Source organism: Eschscholzia californica, unplaced genomic scaffold, assembly GCF_041429995.1.
Source record: "Eschscholzia californica isolate CP2 unplaced genomic scaffold, dmEscCali1.0.p SCAF_5, whole genome shotgun sequence".
In the NCBI taxonomy this organism is placed as follows: Eukaryota; Viridiplantae; Streptophyta; class Magnoliopsida; order Ranunculales; family Papaveraceae; genus Eschscholzia; species Eschscholzia californica.
In genome coordinates, this window is record NW_028238472.1 from 19,120,045 (window position 1) to 19,139,468 (window position 19,424).

The 19,424-nt window shown below is 36.5% G+C and overlaps 3 protein-coding genes across 4 annotated transcripts; all 3 read left to right on the forward strand.

The window, feature by feature from the left end:
* On the forward strand, nt 1-4,471 carry LOC147537658 (ABC transporter G family member 1-like). The gene is made up of 9 exons (XM_086640679.1): nt 1-74; nt 112-727; nt 1,743-1,822; nt 1,951-2,415; nt 2,542-2,628; nt 2,731-2,859; nt 2,954-3,145; nt 3,306-3,392; nt 3,489-4,471. Exons 2-9 carry the CDS (start codon nt 238-240, stop codon nt 4,158-4,160), a joined length of 2,202 nt encoding a protein of 733 aa, XP_086496805.1. The 5' UTR covers nt 1-74; nt 112-237; the 3' UTR covers nt 4,161-4,471.
* A 395-nt stretch (nt 4,472-4,866) lies between these two features.
* On the forward strand, nt 4,867-7,873 carry LOC147537659 (uncharacterized). Its single transcript, XM_086642813.1, has 4 exons — nt 4,867-5,242; nt 5,377-6,869; nt 7,026-7,326; nt 7,425-7,873. The coding sequence occupies exons 1-4, from the start codon at nt 4,867-4,869 to the stop codon at nt 7,871-7,873; spliced, it is 2,619 nt and encodes an 872-aa protein (XP_086498939.1).
* A 3,913-nt stretch (nt 7,874-11,786) lies between these two features.
* Nucleotides 11,787-13,843, forward strand: LOC147537660 (uncharacterized). Of its 2 annotated transcripts, none has more exons than XM_086642688.1 (2): nt 11,787-11,913; nt 12,389-13,609. In XM_086642688.1, the coding sequence occupies exon 2, from the start codon at nt 12,463-12,465 to the stop codon at nt 13,504-13,506; it is 1,044 nt and encodes a 347-aa protein (XP_086498814.1). In that variant the 5' UTR covers nt 11,787-11,913; nt 12,389-12,462; the 3' UTR covers nt 13,507-13,609. The 2 variants fall into 2 exon arrangements, with proteins under 2 accessions (XP_086498814.1, XP_086498815.1); XM_086642689.1 differs by lacking the exon at nt 11,787-11,913 and adding an exon at nt 12,045-12,170 and having other exon boundaries at nt 12,389-13,843.
* The last annotated feature ends 5,581 nt before the right edge of the window (nt 13,844-19,424 follow it).

Genomic DNA, 19,424 nt, shown 5'->3' on the forward strand with positions numbered 1-19,424 from the left:
AACTAAAAGAAGTTAAAATGCCATAAACAAACAAAGAAATGGAATTAAATCAGCTCTTCAATAAATACTGGTAGGTTTCATTACTTTTTTTTTTTTTTTGTTGAGAAGTAGGTTTCATTACTTAGTAGGCATCATCTGGCTCCATCTCGTATCTTCTTCAACTGTGAACAAAAAATATCTATTGCTCTCTCTCTCTGTCTTCTCTCTATAAAGTAACATATCTGTGCTAAGTTTATCATGGCTTCACAAACAAAGGTCAGGAGATGGACTCCAACACCAAGCCCAACAAGATCATCTCCACCGACACACGACGAACCCATGAAGAAAGATTTAGTTTCCACACTCTCAGATAGTTTTGCCTATGAAGATGATGAAAGCATGGAAAATATTTTCCCATTTTCTCATCCTCCTCATACCCATGAAGAATTTTCTAACCGCCACGCCCCGTCCTTAAGATTTGATCAGGAGATTACTATTAGTTCTTCATCAATGATTGAGATGGAACAAAAAAAGAGTGTTAATATTAATAATTTTGATTCAAAGGAGAGTAGTAAAGAAGGTGTTTTTTTGACTTGGGAGGATTTATGGGTGACTGTTTCAACATATGGGAAGAAGGAACATAAACCTATAATTCAAGGACTAACTGGGTATGCTCAACCTGGTGAGATCTTAGCTATAATGGGTCCTTCTGGTTCTGGCAAATCCACTCTCCTTGATGCCTTAGCAGGTAAAATGATTAAATCCACTCTCCAATATCAACTTGCTTTTTTTTTTTAATACTGGGCTCCAAGAGTCATTTCAACAAAAACAAAAAAGACTCCAAGAGTCATTGAATAATATGGCATAGATACATCATTTGTTGAGGGGCACCTCCTTTATCTTCTTCTACTTAGATTTACACCTTCTTTACACTGACCAAGCTTAGCCTTGAAGACTTTGTCACGTTGGGGTCCCTCCTTATAATAAAAGGACTCCTAGTTGGACTAGGATTTCCCTTCTTCCTTGTTTGGGGAAAAAAAATAGAAACTTCTATTTTTCAAGCCTAAAAAGGAATTCCTATTTATATTGGTAAACCTCCCTATTTTTCATTATAAAAGGGAATGAAAGGGAAGAGATTATACACAACAACTTCCAGAACAAAGAGAAGTCAGAGAAAGAGAGATTTCGGAAGTGGTTCTTTCAAGAGAGATTTCGGAAGTGGTTCTTTCAAGAGAGATTGAAAGAGAAGAATATTGGTTTGAAGAAAAGAAGATTATTAATCTTGTGAAGCAATTTAGTTTGTGGTTATCTTCTTCAACCTTTAGTAATCTAGGATTTGTTCAAATCCTAAGGAATAAGAGATTTCTATTTCTTTGTTCAGTTTATCCACATTAGTTTTGGTGAAGAGTTGTTATTCAAGAGTGTTTCTACAGATCTTGAAGAGTTGGTTAATCTTCTATTTGTTTAGGGAAGAATTGTTATCCAAGAGTGTTTCTACACATCTTGAACAATTAGTTTATCCACCATAGGTTTGGTGAAGAATTGTGTAACCCATTATTATCATTATAGTGGAAGAATTCTGGACCAGGTCCGTGGTTTTTTACCTTCTATCTTGGAGGGGTTTTTTGCCACGTTAAATTATCTTGGTGTCTCTATTGTTACTTTCGCATCGTTTATCTTCATGTTCCTGAACAAGTTAATTAGGTTATTTTTCCTATCATGTCATTCTTGTCTAATACTATCATATTTTGGATAAACGTTAGGAAGATTATCCTCAAATACAAGACAATCCGGAGAGATTAAAGTCAATGGTAGAAAACAACGACTTGCTTTCGGGACATCGGTAAGATAAACTCATTTATATCTAGCTTTGTTTCTTTTTTCTATCCTATTATCCCACTTCTCTTATTATAATGAAACACCGGTGACACGTTTTTTTTTTCGTCTCACCTCATAAATGGGTGAATATAGGCTTATGTTACTCAAGATGATATATTGATGACAACGTTAACGGTTAAAGAAGCCGTTACCTACTCTGCCCATCTCCAACTGCCAAACTCCATGACCACGTCGGAGAAGAACGAGAGAGCAGAGATGACAATAAGAGAAATGGGACTGCAAGCATCCTTGAACACAAGGATTGGAGGGTGGAACATTAGAGGCCTTAGTGGTGGACAAAAGCGAAGAGTAAGCATTTGTATAGAGATCTTAACACGTCCCAAACTACTCTTTTTAGATGAACCAACGAGCGGGCTCGATAGTGCAGCATCTTTCCATGTCATAGATAGAATTGCAAGGCTTTCAAGACAATATGAAATGAATGTTGTTGCATCTATCCATCAACCAAGTAGTGAAGTCTTTGATCTCTTTCACAATCTTTGCCTACTTTCTTGTGGTAGAACTATTTACTTTGGCCATGCTTCTTCAACAAATGAGGTAAGCATTTGATAACTTTTCTAGCCATAATTCCATTCTTTATGCTTAGAATTTGTGTTGGTTTTGGAAATGTATATATGTTTACAATTGGCTTAGAATCTTACTTAGAAATTTTATTTTATGCAGTTTTTTACAGTGAATGGATTTCCTTGTCCTACTATGAGGAACCCATCCGATCACTATCTCAGAACAATCAACAAAGACTTTGAACTAGTAAGAATTTTGAACTACTATAATGATGAGAACTACTTAGTTAACGAGCATCTTCTTTAGTGGAAAATCTTTTAAACAAAAATTTCTTTTTTAATCTTTCAGGATATCGAACAAGGTTCCGTTGATAAGATACTATCAACAGACGAAGCTATCAGCATTCTTGCTAAGTCATACAAGTCATCTCAAACTTGTGAACAAGTCCAACTACGGGTAGCCGAAATATGTAAAAGGGTATGTATACGATAAAGATCCATTTTCGATCATTATCTTACAGCTCTTTTCCGATAATCAGTATCTTTAATGACTCAAGACATTTCTTTTATAGGAAGGGCAAGTGCTAGAAAGGGGAAGCCAGGCTAGCTTCATCACACAGTCTCTTGTGCTTACAAGAAGATCATTTGTGAACATGTACCGCGATCTTGGATATTATTGGTTGCGTCTTGCAATCTATATTGCACTTTGCCTCTGTGTTGGGACAATTTTCTACGATATTGGGCGTAGTTTTGGCTCAATACAGGTAAAGCAGACATCTTCTCAATTTACTCATAATCCTCAAATTTAAACCAAAATTTAAGAATTTGATTGAAAGATACAAATCGAAACAAATAATTCTCATGGTCCTGAAACTCAAAAGACAAGTTTGTGACATTAATTACACTGCCTGTATCTTTATGCAGGCTAGAGGTGCAATGCTAATGTTTGTAGCTGCATTTCTAACTTTCATGGCAATAGGTGGTTTCCCATCTTTTGTGGAGGACATGAAGGTACATGCTTTCCTTATTTTCTCATCATAAGGTCTACGAAAATTTCTCTTAATCTATCTGTCACACATTACTAAAATTTTGAAACGTACGAGTCAGATCTTCGGGAGAGAAAGACTGAATGGGCATTATGGCGTTGCAGCTTTTGTTGTTGGGAACACAATTTCTTCAATACCGTACCTTCTATTGATCTCTTTGGTACCAGGAGCGATAGCATATTATCTCGTTGGTCTTCAGAAAGGAGTTGAACATTTTTTCTTCTTTGCTCTACTACTCTTCATGTGTATGATGTTGGTCGAAAGCTTAATGATGATCGTTTCAAGTATCGTCCCGGATTTTCTTATGGGTATAATCACAGGAGCTGGAATTCAAGGTGTTATGATGTTAAATGGGGGATTCTTTAGACTACCAAATGACTTACCCAAACCATTTTGGAAATACCCATTTTACTATATTGCTTTCCATAGATGGGCAAATGAAGGATTCTACAAGAATGAGTTTGAAGGATTAACATTCCCCATTAATCAAGCAAGAGGATCAAGTACTATTACTGGTGAAGAAATTCTGAAAAATATATGGCAAATTCCAATGGGTTACTCTAAATGGGTAGATATTGCTGTTCTTTTTGGGATGGTGGTTTTGTATAGATTGATGTTTTTTAGTATTATAAAGATGAAAGAAAAGATTAAACCTACTAGGAGAGCTTTCCTAGCTGCCCCAAATAGACAGTCAAGCCAAATCAAGGAGGATTTGTCATTTACACAATCATAACTATGCACTGTATGGCCAACAATCTTTGATTGGAGTGGTAAGAGGTTTAGTCTTCCACCTTAAAGGTCAAGTGTTCGAGGCAAGCTCACAATTCAAAAAAACTATGATGCAACGTATGTTTTTATACATCAAAATATCAATAAGATTTATATGTATCTTAACTAACTTTCCTAAATATTGAAGTGGGGTTGTTGTAAATTTTTTTAATTGTTTGACTTTTTGAGTGTTAAATGTTGAAGTAATGTAAGATTGAAGCATCTGGACCTTAATTACAATTTATAAGTTATAACTATGTAGTAGCAATTGTTAAAGTGGGGAGGACATAGAATGTTGAAAGGTAATTAGTAATTTCTAGAAAATAATTATCTATGTTTTAAGTATGCTTTTAATTACATAAGAGTTATGTTAATCAAGAGTCAAGAGTTATGCCAATCAAGACTTGAGAGTTTAGAAAATCAAGAGTTGGGAGTTTGTAAGTCTAAAAGTCTAGGAGTTATTGTAATAGTTATGTCTATCATCTATGATCCATATAAATAGATGTCTTTGTAATGAGAAGATATCAAGCAAAAACAAAAACAACTTTCAACAATAGCATCTATTTCAATACAATTTAAGTTTAGCAATTATCTTCTTGTAAGAACAAGTAAAGCACCCAACAAATTTGGCATCTAGAGCCATCTATCTCATTTTGTTTTATTCAAAACCAATGGCGACAAACAATTCATGTTTCAACCTCTCATCAATTTCAGTTCTTGTTTTTGATGGTGAGCACTATGACTATTGGAGCATTCAAATGAAGACAATTTTCATCTCCCAAGATTTGTGGGAGTTCATTGAAGATGGATATGATGAAGAAGCACTAGATGCAACACAACTAAAACAAACAAAGAAAAGAGATGCAAAAGCATTGCAATACATCCAACAAGGGGTAAGTAAAACAATCTTCCCTAGACTTATGGGTGCAGTAAAATCAAAAGAAGCCTGGGAAATTTTGAAAAATGAGTTTCAAGGGTCTGAAAAAATTATTACAGTTAAACTTCAATCCTTGTGGAAGGACTTTGATAGTTTAGCTATGAAAGAGAGTGAGAATATTTAACAATTTTACTCTCATGTGACTACATTTGTTAATCAAATTCGAAGTTGTGGAGATATACTTGAGGACAAGAAATTGTTCAAAAAATCCTTCGTAGTCTTCCTAAAAAATTTGATCATGTAGTTGCAGCTATAGAAGAATCAAAAGATCTATCTACATATACCATGAATGAACTTATGAGTTCTCTTCAAGCACATGAACAAAAAATCAATAGATCGACAAATCAACCTTTGGAGCAAGCTTTCCAATCAAGATATAATTTCTCAAACAAGAAATTTTCTAAATCCGAGCAAGGTAGAAAAGGAGGTGGTAAAGAAAGAAAGGAACATTGGCAATCAAAATCCGGTAATTCAAACCCCTCTTGCCGAATTTGCAAAAAATCTAATCATGAAATTAAAGATTGCAGGTTCAAATGCAAAACATGCAAAAATGCAAACCATTCTTATACAAATTGTTGGTTTAAAGATAAAGAAGAAGCAAACTTTATCAAAGATGAGGAGGAACATCAACTCTTCTCTTGTATGAATATGCAAAATGTAACTAACAACATTTGGTACTTGGATAGTGGTTGTAGCAATCATATGACGGGAAATCAAGATATCTTTGTGAAGCTTGATCAAAGTCACAAGTCAAAAGTGAAGCTTGGAGATGGCAATCTTCAAAATGTAATTGGTAAGGGAGTCATTGCAGTGGATACAAAAGGAGGTACACAAAAATTAATCCATGATGTTTTATATGTTCCTAACTTGACCCAAAACCTCTTAAGTGTTGAACAGTTGCTGCAAAAGGGTTATTCACTATATTTTGAAGATGAAAAATGCAGAATTTTCAGCAAACAAAATAACAAAACCTTGGCTGAAATTGACATAAACCAAAACAAGATATTTCCTTTCTTCATGTCACAAGTTGACACATTTGCCTTCAAAAGTGAAAATGATGATAAAACATTATTATGGCATTTGAGATATGGTCATTTGAATAATAATGGATTGCATTTGCTTAAACAAAAGAATATTGTGATTGGACTCCCCTCTATTGAAAAGACAAATCAGGTTTGTGAAGGATGCATATATGGGAAAATACATAGACTCCCATTTCCTAAAACATCTTATAGAGCCAAAGACCCTCTTGACTTGATACATTCAGATATTTGTGGACCCACAAGGACTCCGTCACTCGGAGATAAGAGATACTTCATCTTATTTGTCGATGATTTTACTAGAATGATGTGGATTTTCTTTCTTAACCAAAAATCTGAAGCTTTTTCAGCATTTCTTCATTTCAAAGTGTATGTTGAAAAGCAAAGTGGGTATGAAATTATGTCTCTCCGAACGGACCGAGGAGGTGAATATCTTTACAGTCCATTCATGAACTATTGCAAAGAAAATGGCATACAAAGGCAGCTCACCGTTCGAAGAAGCCCACAACAAAATGGAGTGGCGGAAAGAAAGAACAGAACAATCGTTGAGATGGCTCGAAACATGTTAAAAGGTAAAGATCTTCCTAACAAATTCTGGGCTGAAGCAGTCAACACATCAATTTACATTCTTAACCGTTCACCAACAAAGGTTGTTCGGAACAAGACACCATTTGAAGCTTGGCACAAAAAGAAACAGGTAATTGATCATTTAAAAGTTTTTGGATGCATAGCATATTCACTGGTTCCTTCTCAAGAAAGAGAAAAAATTGACAAGAAAGGTGAAAAACTTATTTTTGCTGGTTACAACGATGACTCTAAAGGCTATCGACTTTTTAATCCTAACACTAACAAGTTGATTGTTTCAAGAGATGTTGTATTTGATGAAATGACAGCTTGGAGTTGGGGAAGTTCTTCTGAAGCACCAAATTCATTTGAAATTTTGGAGCCTTCAGTAATTGAGGGAGAAGAACCACAAGTTGGTGAAACTCCACCATCTAGTCCAAACACAAACTCACAATCAAGCTCATCAAGTGCCACAGGGCCAAGCAGTCCAGATTCACCACCAAGAAAGACACGGGCATTACAAGATATATATCGAGGTTTACGAATGAGCCAAGTATACTTCATTATGCAACAACAAAAAGGGTTCTACGGTATCTTCAAGGTACAAGAAAACAAGACATCTTGTATAAGAAAGAAGAAGATAACAATTTAGTTCGCTATACTGATAACGATTGGGCTGGATCTTTAGAGGATCGAAAGAGTACATCAGGTTACATATTTTGTCTCGGAACAAATATTATTTCATGGAGTTCAAAGAAACAAAAGACCGTGACATTATCTTCCGCTGAAGCTGAATATCTTGCTGCTACTGAGGCAGCATGTGAAGGAGTTTGGTTGAGAAGAATTCTCGTTGATTTACTCCAGACTCAAGAACAACCTACTCTCATTCATTGTGATAACATGTCAGCAATTGCTATGACAAAAAGTCCAGTGTTTCATGCAAGAATGAAACACATTGAATTGCGTCATCATTTCATTAGAGATTTGGTAAACAAAGAGGAGATAAAATTAAAGTTCATTGGAACGAATGATCAACCAGCTGATTTTCTCACAAAGTCCATCAATAGTGAGAAATTTGAGAAGTTCAAGAAGTTCTTAATAATTACAAATTATGAAGGGGTGTTGAAAGGTAATTAGTAATTTCTAGAAAATAATTATCTATGTTTTAAGTATGTTTTCAATTACAAAATAGTTATGTTAATCAAGAGTCAAGAGTTATGTGAATCAAGACTTGAGAGTTTAGAAAATCAAGAGTTGGGAGTTTGTAAGTCTAAAAGTCTAGGAGTTATTGTAATAGTTATTCTATCATCTATGATCTATATAAATAGATGTCTTTGTAATGAGAAGATATCTAGCAAAAACAAAAACAACATTCAACAATAGCATCTATTTCAATACAATTTAAGTTTAGCAATTATCTTCTTGTAAGAACAAGTAAAGCACCCAACATAGAATTGGTTCGAAGGAAGACTCTATCTATATGATGAAATCATATGCACAAAATTTATGGGGTTAGTGAAGAAACACAGCAGACAAGAGTATTAGGGATTCAAGACTCAACTTTCGTGGTATATCAAGCAGGACGAGCATATACTACAAAAGGGGGAGATGGGCGAATAGCAATCATGGACTCAATTTAGTTCTCTTATGAAATATACAAGTGTTGTGCGCAACAATGAGAAGGTTAACGGCCCAAGACAACGAGGTACAGTGGTTGCATTTGTAGGTGTCAGAGGACGAGGAGGCGAACTCTGAATTTTATTAATAACAGCACATGACAGACTGAAAGCTAAGAGATGAGCATAAACTGCTGGCACACGGATCAAAACACCAAGCAGAGACGAGAAAGAGAAAGTATGACAGATAAAGAAGGAGAAAGATTATCCTAGATGGCTTGGCTCATAAACCAACCGAACTAATTCACGCAATTACAACCACAGCTTTTTTTTTGTTGAAGATTACAACCACAGCTTTAGCTTCACGATAACACGACATCATGAATGACTATAATATAAATATAACCCACTTCTTTTTTAGGTTCATTTCTACTAACCTAATTATGTTCTGAAATGTACCAAAATCTCAATCATGGCAAGGGACTCTAATCGTAACAAACTATATGAAGATCTTAAACGAAAGAAAAGTTCCAGTATTATAGACGAAAATGAGAAATAAGAACAGGGTTAGCCTTATTTGATGCTATCTTGTCACACCAATGACAAACACTTACTAATTCACTATATTTTGATTTCATCACTCTCATCCAAGTATCCAACTGTCCCCAATCAGAGCCATCAACTACAAAGTGGAATATATGTACACACACACAGCACTAAAATATAACAAAGTAGAAGAAAAGCTTCCAAAATTACAGTTTCAGGATCTTCACAACTTGGGTTTAATCCCATGGTTGAACAAAAACAAATCAGCTATTCCAGCCAACAAGACACCCTCAACTACTTGATTTTGATGAGACAAAAGTAACCCTCTATATTAATGTATCGAATTGATAGGCAATATTTCAACAAAAAAAAAGCTAAATCAAATCTATAAAAGTAGTACTATTAATTACAAATAAAGAAGCAAATTAGAGGATACCCAATTCATTAAAAAGCCAAATAACATGAAATTTACAAAGAAAAATCAAATTAGACGCACCCAAAAGGTGGGATCTTATTGAAGTGGTTTTAACATACCAGTAGAAATCTTCATAGGTGTCTAAAGGTAGTTGGTTGCTACTAGATCTACCCCAAGGGCCCCCTTGCAACTTCCGTTTCTATGGTCAACAACCCCCATCAAACCTCCAATTCCGTCGCCCTGAAGTCTCCTCCTATGTTTCCATCATTCGCCCCTTTTGGCCGTTGGGGCTAATCCAACGGCGAGGGGACTTCCCCCACCTGACGGTTGGGAGTCCAACGGTCATGTGGGGGATGTGCTAAGTCGGCTCTACATTAAGAGTTGACCCAGCACGTACACCAGCTTTTGGTGCAGTGGTTGTCCACTCTTCTTAAGTCCATGAGGTCGTAAGATCGAGTCTCGATGGAAGTTTGCCATAGAGATTTATCCCATATAATTTAGGCTATAAATAATTGTCATAATTTGTCGGGTTTTAGGCCTCTTCATTCTTAATTTAAATTAGACAGTTATCGTGCTCATTCCATCTTCCTGATGTATCAATGCCTTGTAACGACTAACGTAGATCGTGGTCAGATTTTCAAAAAAAAAGAGTCGACCATGCACACCTTTGGGGCTAAGCCTCAACTGGTCCCTAAGGGGCCCAGTTTGGAGGATACGGGTTAAGGTTAAAAATTTGAATTTTGGACTTCAGTCCTTGCGGATTGGATTGCTCTTAAAACAACTCCAACCTCAGTCTGTCTTAGGCCGAAAAACCATTTTTTCACCCAAAATTTCAGCTCAGCTCATCCTAAAAAGTTGAACTCAAGCCCTTTCCAATTTACTTAATAAGTTAGATTAAACAACTTTGATTACTACTAATAAATGATTAAAAATTTAAATCTACTTAAATACGACTAAACTACAATAGAAAAATTAAAGATAGCTAGAAGGAGTTTCTTGGGTCTTGTGGAAGACCAGATAAATAAACGTCTTGCGCTTCCTTAATCATTCGTGCACCATCTTTGTCGAGAGACCTAGGATCAATCATCATTAAGTTCACCCCATATTTTCGGTTCTTGTATCCTCTCTGCTCGTATGTTTTCTTGTTGAACCCGTAGAGCCTCTTGTTGAATTTGTAGAGCTTCTTCCATTGTTGTTGCTCTCCATTGGGCTTCTTCGTCTCTCTTTTCCCAATATTCATCGAAGCTTTTAAAGAACTACTAACTTCTTTGTTTTTAGCAGTAGGATGTGTGGATTTTTCTCTAACTCTTGCATTTGCTTTGGCTTGTTTACGCTCAATTGGTCTTTCCTTCGATGGATTGGTATTAGAATCTCTTTTGCCGGATGTTGACTCTCATAGCATGTCTCACATCCACTTGTTGTGTGTCATCAAAATTTTGTAAACATGTTGGAATCTAAAGCCTTTTCTTTTGTGATTTTTTTTATACATTTGCTCTTTTTAACTGAAATAAAAAAAAATTATTTTAAGTTTATATTATGAAGTAAATAGATAGATTTAAAGGGGTTAAACCTTTGAATAATTACCCGGTCATAATCGCTTTCCCCGCTTCTCCTTTGTGATTGTTTTTACATTTCAAGTGTGCATTATATTCATCCGCTATTTTTTGTCAAAATACTTTATATTTCTAACCATTTCCGACAACCGCATCAAATGTGATTTTCAAATAAGAATTAGTAAGTAAAATATTTTCATCTAGTTTATACGGTTCCGTTTAGTTATTTTGGTCAAGTCGTGTCTTCTTGTCCACAAAAAGCATCGAAAGTTTCATCTTATGTCGAAGGAACGTGCAGAGATGTTTCTTCGTCATCGTCTCCTAATTCAACCGACGGAAAAGTAGGAGACAACATTTCCATAAAATTTTGGTCGAACATTTCGTTAACATCTAGGAGATCCATTATAGGATGATAGAAATTAGAGATTGAATGAGAAATATAGAAAGAAATTGGAAGAGATTAGAAAAAAAGAAATTGAAAGAGATAGAAAGATTGAGAGTGGGATGAGAAGAATGAACGGGTTTAACCTCTATTTTATAGGGATTGAACCCATTTCTAGCCGTTGGAGCGTACCCAACGGCTAGAGTTCATCCCCAACATGACCGTGGGGATGTCCACAACGGTTATGTTGGGGACTTCAACCGGCCCTAAACCTTGGGGCGGCTAAAGAAGTCGGTTGGGGCTCAGCCCAACTGACTGGGAATGGACCTCCCCGGCTGAGGCTGAAAATTTGAATTTTCGACCTCAGCAGGTGGAGGTTGGAGTTGCTCTTGTAATCCTTCATTTTAACTTTCATTTGTGTGTCAATAAGCTAGAGGTCGTATAAGTAATTTCTGGTGCAAAAAGGAAAAATAAAAAGAAAAATTAAGTAAATTATGTTTGACTTGCATGGGACCTCATATAAGGAAGGGAGCTCTTTCACGTATTCGCTCCTTAGGGTTTCTCCGGGGATTTTATCGTTGTAAGGACTCTGGGAAATCGCCGAGACTCGACAAGAATTTAGAGACGAGTTTGCTGGAACAAGAAGGAGGAATCGAGACGGGCAAGTAAATTTTTCTCAATCTCATTTGTTGTCATTTGGAAATAGTGATTCTGTTCTTTATGTGAATGTTTTAGGTTTCAGGGTTTTCTTTGAAAACAGTACTAATTGTTTCTTTTGGATTTGTGTACGGTTAAGCTATTTAGCCATTTGGGTTTTAGGGTTTTCACTATGAATGCCCAATTGAATCCATATCATCTGAGCTTTCTTCCAATTAGTAATTGACTATCCATTTGGTGGAGATAGATAGGTTCAAATTTTTGAGTAAGTGCTTATGCTTTGCCTACTTGTAAGAAGCGTTGTGATTAAATTGTGGATGATGATTTTTACTAGCGATATTTTTTCTATATTTTCGTGAACATTGATTGACTTAGACGATTTGTTAGAACGCTAACACACTATATGTATCATCGAAAAACACCTAGAATTGAGCAAGTTACTCTGGGTATGTTCTGATTTTTTTCTTTCATACCTTGGGGCAGGAAATTAGACCTAGGGTTTAGCTCAAAGGACCAAGAATCTTGATGCTCACCAACTCACCATAGTGGTTACATCAATGAGTATGACAGGGAAAAGGACTCTTGCCTTTTACCACTCAGCACAAAAGAACAGCTACTCGCAGTACAAGAAAATTAACCATCATATATTGAGAAGCCGAAAATATTCCAGGAGTTCTGACCCACGAAAAGAATGCAACACTAATTCAAATGATGGTCTATCTGATTGCTTAAAGCCTAAGTTTAAGAAATGGGATGATCTGAGAAGAAATAAACTTACAGCAAGCACTTTCGCTGGAGCTATTGGGTTGTGGCCTCGTCGAAGAGTCCAATTGTGGCGAGAGAAGATTGGAGAGATCGAGCCCTTCTGTGGGAATGTTACAACTGCTTGGAACAATATCAAAGAAAATGTGGCACTCCGTAAATATATAGAAATGACGGACAATGTAATATATTTTCCGTCATTTCAAGTTTATAATAAACAAAAAGATCCTAAAGATGAATGGCTTGGTTGTTCTCCCGATGGGCAATTTGTTGTTCGTGGGAAGCAGCTGTCTCTTGGGGTTCTAGAGATAAAATGTCCATATTTTGGAGGGGAAACGAAAATCTCTTACCCGTGGAAACGAATTCCTCTTCACTGCATCCCACAAGCTCAAGGTTTAATGGAGATTATGAACGTAGAAACAATGGATTTCTTTGTGTGGACTCTTAACGGGAGCAGTATATTTGAAATTCGTAGGAATCGTGACTATTGGGATATTTTAGAACCCGTTCTATCTGATTTCTGGTGGAAACATGTTGTTCCGGCAAAAGAGATAATAAGAGCCAAATGCAGTAGCAAATCTCTACACTCGGACTACTTCGATAAACTTATACAACAATGCAAGCCAACACAAAGGCACGAAAACTATAGGGACCTTGTTTATGCAAGCAAACGTGTTATTGATGATGACTCATGCTTATTGGTACGAGAAATTGGAGGGATATCGAGTTATTTATTGGGATCTCCTCATAATGTTGAACTAGGAATGGATCAAATGACAAGCCATAGCCCATCTATGGGCCACCTAATGGCCGTCTCCCGGCCGACTCGGCCACCATAATGGGGCTTGGTCTTTTTATTTATTTAGACTGATCTAACATATAGGATATTTTTTGCTTTCCAGGTCTTAAGATTCCTTTATTTGATGGTTCCTTAATTCAAAATTATCTAGTTTCCTAATTAGTTTAAGGGTAGGGTTTCTATCTTATAGAAACACTTGTTTGCTTGTAGTGTTATTCGTCGTCGAATAATCAACTAAGAATCAAACTGTTAGATTATTTTGAGTCTGTGTAGTTGGTCTCGGTCTGGTCGAAGGCCGAGACTGAGACGAGATTGAGATTCTCATGTATAGTTAATAATAAGTAATAAGTACAATGTAATAAGTTTAATTCCCTGGATCTTCATTACCTCATAATTCTCCTAATTATAAACATAAAATTACTCCAACCGTTCATCATAAACAAAATTCCGTCATAGTTCACTTCTATAGTTCACTAAAATAAGTAAATAACGAAGTTCAACTTTATAAGTACTCAATAACTAATCACTAATAAGTTTAATAACTAGTAGTACTATAGCTATGTTGATTCGCTTAGTCGCTATCATCCTTAACTTCACTTCATCATCTTCAATTTCTATATTGGCCCCAATTCGGCATTCCAAAAAAATTAGAAGTTGTTCTTTCAGGTCTCGGTCTCGGTTTGTCTCGGCTGAGATAGCCGAGAAACTCGGCCAAACCCTAATTCGGGGTCTCGGCCGAGTCTCGTCTTGGGAGAAGGTCGAGACGGAGATAAGACCCGAGATTCTCGGCAGTCTCGGCCGAGACCAACTACACGGTTTTGAGTTTTAGTCACTACCTCTTACTTACTATTGTTATTTTATTTCATCTATGTCTGGATCACAATGGTGTTTTTATAGGTCAAGATAATATCGAAAAAGAAGTGGAAAAGCAGCTGTCGACTGTGGTAGATAATAAGAAGTAAAAGAATCTTTTCGAATACCAGCTAGGTTTTGTGAAAATGAATCACTGAAATCAACTTTAACAGAATCTGTGGGTAGATGAAGATGATGAAATATCAAGTGGTGGAGCTCAATTTCTTCATTGATATTTCCTATATAAGAAAATGGTTGATCGGCCATGGTAGTGTTCAAAGATCTAAACGTATTGATGAGACTTCCATATAAACACAACCATCATTTCTGAACATATAAAATCAAATTAAGGATTTAGGGTTCTTAACATTGAAGTTAATATAACATATTTATGTGGTACAGGGTAGGTGGCTAATAATTTGCAGCATTAAGATGAAAGTTGCTTCTTTTAGTGGCATAAAATTTAATCTCAAGTTGAAAAAGAAGGTTAAATGTACCATTACTTCATATATAATCAAATTAAGGATTTAGGGATCTCAAGTTGCTTCTTTTAGTGGCATGAAATTTGTATCTAGCGAGACGGGTTGAACCGTCTTTGACTTCGGGTAGCCTATTTTCCTTAATATTTGTGGCTTATATAAATCGAATTCTCAGACTAACTTCGAGTTCATGGACAATCACTTTTTGTAGATTATGCAATTTGAGATCTTGGATCTTGAAGTTGTCGGATTAGGATGACTTTTCCATCATAAAAGTATCTCTGAAAACCTATAAAAATAAAAGGAATACGAAGCCCCACACGAACTACTTGATTGGTATTTGACGAAAAACCCGAGAATGAGAGCCAATCCTAACATATTTTTGTTTTGGGTGTAGTCCAAATATTAGTAAATAGTTGGGGGTCAATGTCTAATAACCTAAATATTTCATGAAGGGTATTTTTGCCATAAGTCACGCATGTGGTTGGCACGTGCCCCATTTAACCGATATTTAACGAAAAAATCGAGAATGAGGATCAGCGCCATACATATTATCATTTTAAGAGTGTAGTCCCAATATCACTAAATAACCAGGTATGAATGTCTAAATAACCCTTTTATATATGAGATGTTAACCAAACTCTTAGTGAAGTCCTTTTTACGTTTCAGAAATATTTGTAAGGAATGGTATGTATTTTGTGTGAGTCGATTACTTGATGATTTTGTTTATTTCATCTTTGGTTTTGGATACTATTTTTTCATATTTAATTCATCTAAATTTTTCAGTTAAAATTTGATTGCTTTTGCAAAGTATGATCAGAGTTATAGTAGTAGTTGTTACGAGCTGGAGTTTTGTTTATCATTAGTCTATAGTACCATATCCAACATGGACGAATAAAAGATTCTTTAGCTGGATAGATGCTCCATCATGGAGAGCAGTACCAGCCCCGAGTTTTGGGGGCCTTAAGCGAACGTATAGACGAACCCCTTTTGAAAGAACAAAAATTATTTCTAAAATAATGCAACTGGCGAGAGTCAAACCTTAGACCTTTGGTTCCATAATGAACTATTCTACCAACTCTACTACCCGATTGAATAATAATTTTAGATACGCATAAAAAATACATATAATAAGACGACTCATATATAAATGATATATAAAGTGGGAGCCTCCTGAGTTTGGAGGCCCTAGGCGGCCACCGCCTGGGTCGTCTAGGCCCAGGGCCAACTTGTAGGGTTTTGTACATCTCTAAGACAACTAACAAGTGTTGTAAGCGGAATCTCAAACATCTATATGTATAACACTAGATAACCAGGATCATATGCAAGAACTAAAGATGAACTAGAATCGGGAAAAAGAATACCTTATTCGCTATTTTTTCCTCGAACCAATCGCGTTGAAGATCAAGAGCTCCAATTGTAGCTCATCTACTTGAGACACCGACTAGGTTAACTTGATCTCCCTTCCTTAATGTTTCTAGAACTTATTGGAAGGTCGAGAAGAACATTTCTTCTTGACAAGATAGATAGAATGGGAGCTTTTTCTCTAAAATCCTCTCTTTCCATTAGTTATCTGAGAGATAGAGAGTGATTTTCTCTATGAGAAAATTCCACACCTTTTCTGTTCTCTCACTGGTCCTTATATAGAAACCCTAATAATAAGTGTCTCACTCAAATTAGGTTTCTATTCGGGCTACAGAAAAGATATTACCCAAAATGCCCTTTTAGGGTAATTACGGTTTCCCCTTCAGTGTGGCCGCCCAGAGTAGCCCACTATGGGTTTGGCCTGGCCGACCCACTCACCTTGGTCGGCCATCACATGGCCGACCCTTTGAGCCTTCCTTTGGGCACCCCTTTCAAGCCCCGTTCTTTCTATCTTTGTTTCGAATCGCCATTCGAACCATTTTGGCTTATTTAGTTGGATCTAATCCATCTTAAGCCTAGCTCCCACTAGTCAAATCTCCGATCAAGTCACCACTCTTATGTGTAACCCGTTGTAGGATCCGGCTTATGCTAGTCGCGAATCACCGAAGTGATCCGACGATCGTAAGCGGCTTCTAGCAAAGCATTGCGATCTCTAATTCGACCGGACTAGATGATCTTCCGGATTAGGTCATCGTTATCCTAGTTGAAAAATTGAGCGCATTGACACCTTGTCGAAGGACACATTCGGAAGGGCGTCTCCTTCAGACAGAACGGATATATCCTTCAGTCTCCCACTTGTACTTAGAACAAGTGCAATGCTCGATTCTCATGTCACGTCGGATCTCATTTGATCATACCTTTCAGACTTTCTTGATCTGGAGAACAAGTGTCAAAACAAATGCTTAACTGTTAATCCATTTGAGTGTGGTCGCACATTTTCCTGTTGATATCCTCAAGTGGTCCGGAGATACTAATTCTAACCAAATAGGAGGACATAATCCAGTCTTGTACTCCCACTTAACTTCACGTCTATTATGTCTCACCCGTTGACCGCTTTTATAACCTCCTTTTACGGCACGACGTTTGGCGGTACCAAAGTTTAATCATTCCTTACATAAGATGAGTGGAGTACTCATGTTTAAGGAATCTCTCCAATCTTGCCTATGAGAGTTTATGACGTTTTTCATCACTTTGAAGAACTCTCACGTTGGGTTATCCATTGTATATTCCCAATCATACACCCATGTAATTACCTTAAATACCATATTTCTATAGCCCATGGAACTGCGCTATCAGTCAATCTCACATGTTAATCTTCTTGAGTTATTGTTGTCTATGCAATGACCTGGAGTATGGACTAAATAATAAATCTATTCCAAGTTCACTTAGTAGGGTTTCATCTACCAGATCACGCATCTGATAATCCTACTTGGAATGCTTCATTATTTTTTGATTGTTGTTTAAATACTAAATCACAATTTAACGACGAAATAATTAACTTATTTCTGATAATAAGAGTTCTGTAAAATTGAGTCTTCTCGTGTAACTCCTTACACCCTCAATTTACAAGTGTAAACTTTATAGAAAAGCTTAATGCCAATGACCCTAGTATTACCTCCATATTTAGTCAAAGGTGACAGTCTAGATCTAATTAATATGAATTTTGCTGATTATCATCCTGATGATAATCTTTAGTATTTCAATACTAAATTAAAGCTTCTCAAGCCTTAACTACTTTCTTTTATTTGTAAAGCTTGCAATAGTCTTTGCTTGGAATCTTTCTAACTTATTGTTCTTCCATGTCTGGAAGTTTGCAACATATGACCGGTTTATTTTCTTATCGAGAATTTATCACAAGTCCTTCTCAAGTACTTTGTGTGATCCAGGTCAGCTTATCTGGATTTGATTGGTGACGACCATAGATACTCTAAGTTTTTTGAGACGTCGAGGCGAATGTTAATGTCCCAACATGACCGATCTTATGCCTTCAGCATAACCATCTTTTCTTATGCGTGCTTGCTCATCAGAATCCTTCGGATGCTGAGTCTTGCTAAGCTGTGTGCCATAAGATTTGGTAGAAATACTCTACTTGAGTCTTTCGTATTAGACTTTTCAAGAACCTTTCTTGAACGAGTCTTATCATAATCTCTATCTATCCCTATAGATCTTTGATGTCCAAAAGCATTTCACCCTTATGTGTGGTCCTTTTATTGAGTCAGTTCTAAACTGTTTTCAACATCAGAATGTTGTTTTCAATCTATAGTATGTCATCTACATAACGAACCTAAAGAAAACTGGGTCACTCCCACTAACCTTCTTGAATTTAGGACCATCTTGAACTTCCTAAATTCAAGATTTCTCTTCATTCCCAAAGGAATCAACTCTTAATTACTTTGCTGAATCGAAGATTCCAACTCTTACTTGGCCGCTTCAATCCATAGATGGATTTCTGAAGCTTGCGATTTTCACTAGCTTTAGAAGCGTTAACTTCCGCCGGAATGTGTCATGTACAATTTTTTTTGCTAATGATTGAGCATAATGGTCTAAAGCATCGTGACATGATAGATGGTCTTTCATGGTCCATACCATAAATTCTGTGACCTTCTTTTCTAGTCTTGATCTAGAGAACACGAATGTTTCCATCCTTGTCTGTTTTTCACTCTGAAAAACCAATTTGTACTTACCAAGAACTATTCTTTAAGCAACTAGACCAAGTTCCAAACTTGATTTTAGATATGGATTATATTCTCATCTTATGACTCCAAGCCACATTCGGAGCGATTCTGTCATAGCTTTTGTGTAGGTAGCTCTTTTTCTTCTTCAGTAAGATTTCAGTCCTCTGAGACAGATCTGTGAACCTTCAAGATCTATAAGGGGTTTGAACAATTTTGAGACGCTATCAACTCCTTGAGGGCTCTCCTGCGAATACAATTCGCCTTGTGCTGGAGGATCTTCGAGATCTTTCATCTCTAACTCTCTTTCCATGTCTGTTGGCTCTTAATAGATCTTTCATCTCTAACTCTCTTTCCATGCATTCTTTTACTACAAAGAGAGCCCTGACTGGCTTGAGCGTCGGAGCGGCTTTCGAACCCTTTGCAGATTTTCCCCCTCGGGAACAGACGAACAGGAGCAAGAGCAAGGAGCTGAAGCAAGAAGTGAGGAGCAGGAGCAAGGAACATGAGAAAGGAGCTGGAATAAAGAG

Coding starts and splice junctions, on each gene's coding strand:
- LOC147537658 (XM_086640679.1), top strand. CDS start 238: ATGGCTTCACAAACAAAGGTCAGGAGATGGACTCCAACACCAAGCCCA. Junction 728..1,742: donor TCTCCTTGATGCCTTAGCAG/GTAAAATGATTA, acceptor GATAAACGTTAG/GAAGATTATCCTCAAATACA. Junction 3,393..3,488: donor CTTTTGTGGAGGACATGAAG/GTACATGCTTTC, acceptor CGTACGAGTCAG/ATCTTCGGGAGAGAAAGACT.
- LOC147537659 (XM_086642813.1), top strand. CDS start 4,867: ATGGCGACAAACAATTCATGTTTCAACCTCTCATCAATTTCAGTTCTT. Junction 5,243..5,376: donor TAGTTTAGCTATGAAAGAGA/GTGAGAATATTT, acceptor TTGATCATGTAG/TTGCAGCTATAGAAGAATCA. Junction 7,327..7,424: donor ACAACAAAAAGGGTTCTACG/GTATCTTCAAGG, acceptor CTGGATCTTTAG/AGGATCGAAAGAGTACATCA.
- LOC147537660 (XM_086642688.1), top strand. CDS start 12,463: ATGAGTATGACAGGGAAAAGGACTCTTGCCTTTTACCACTCAGCACAA.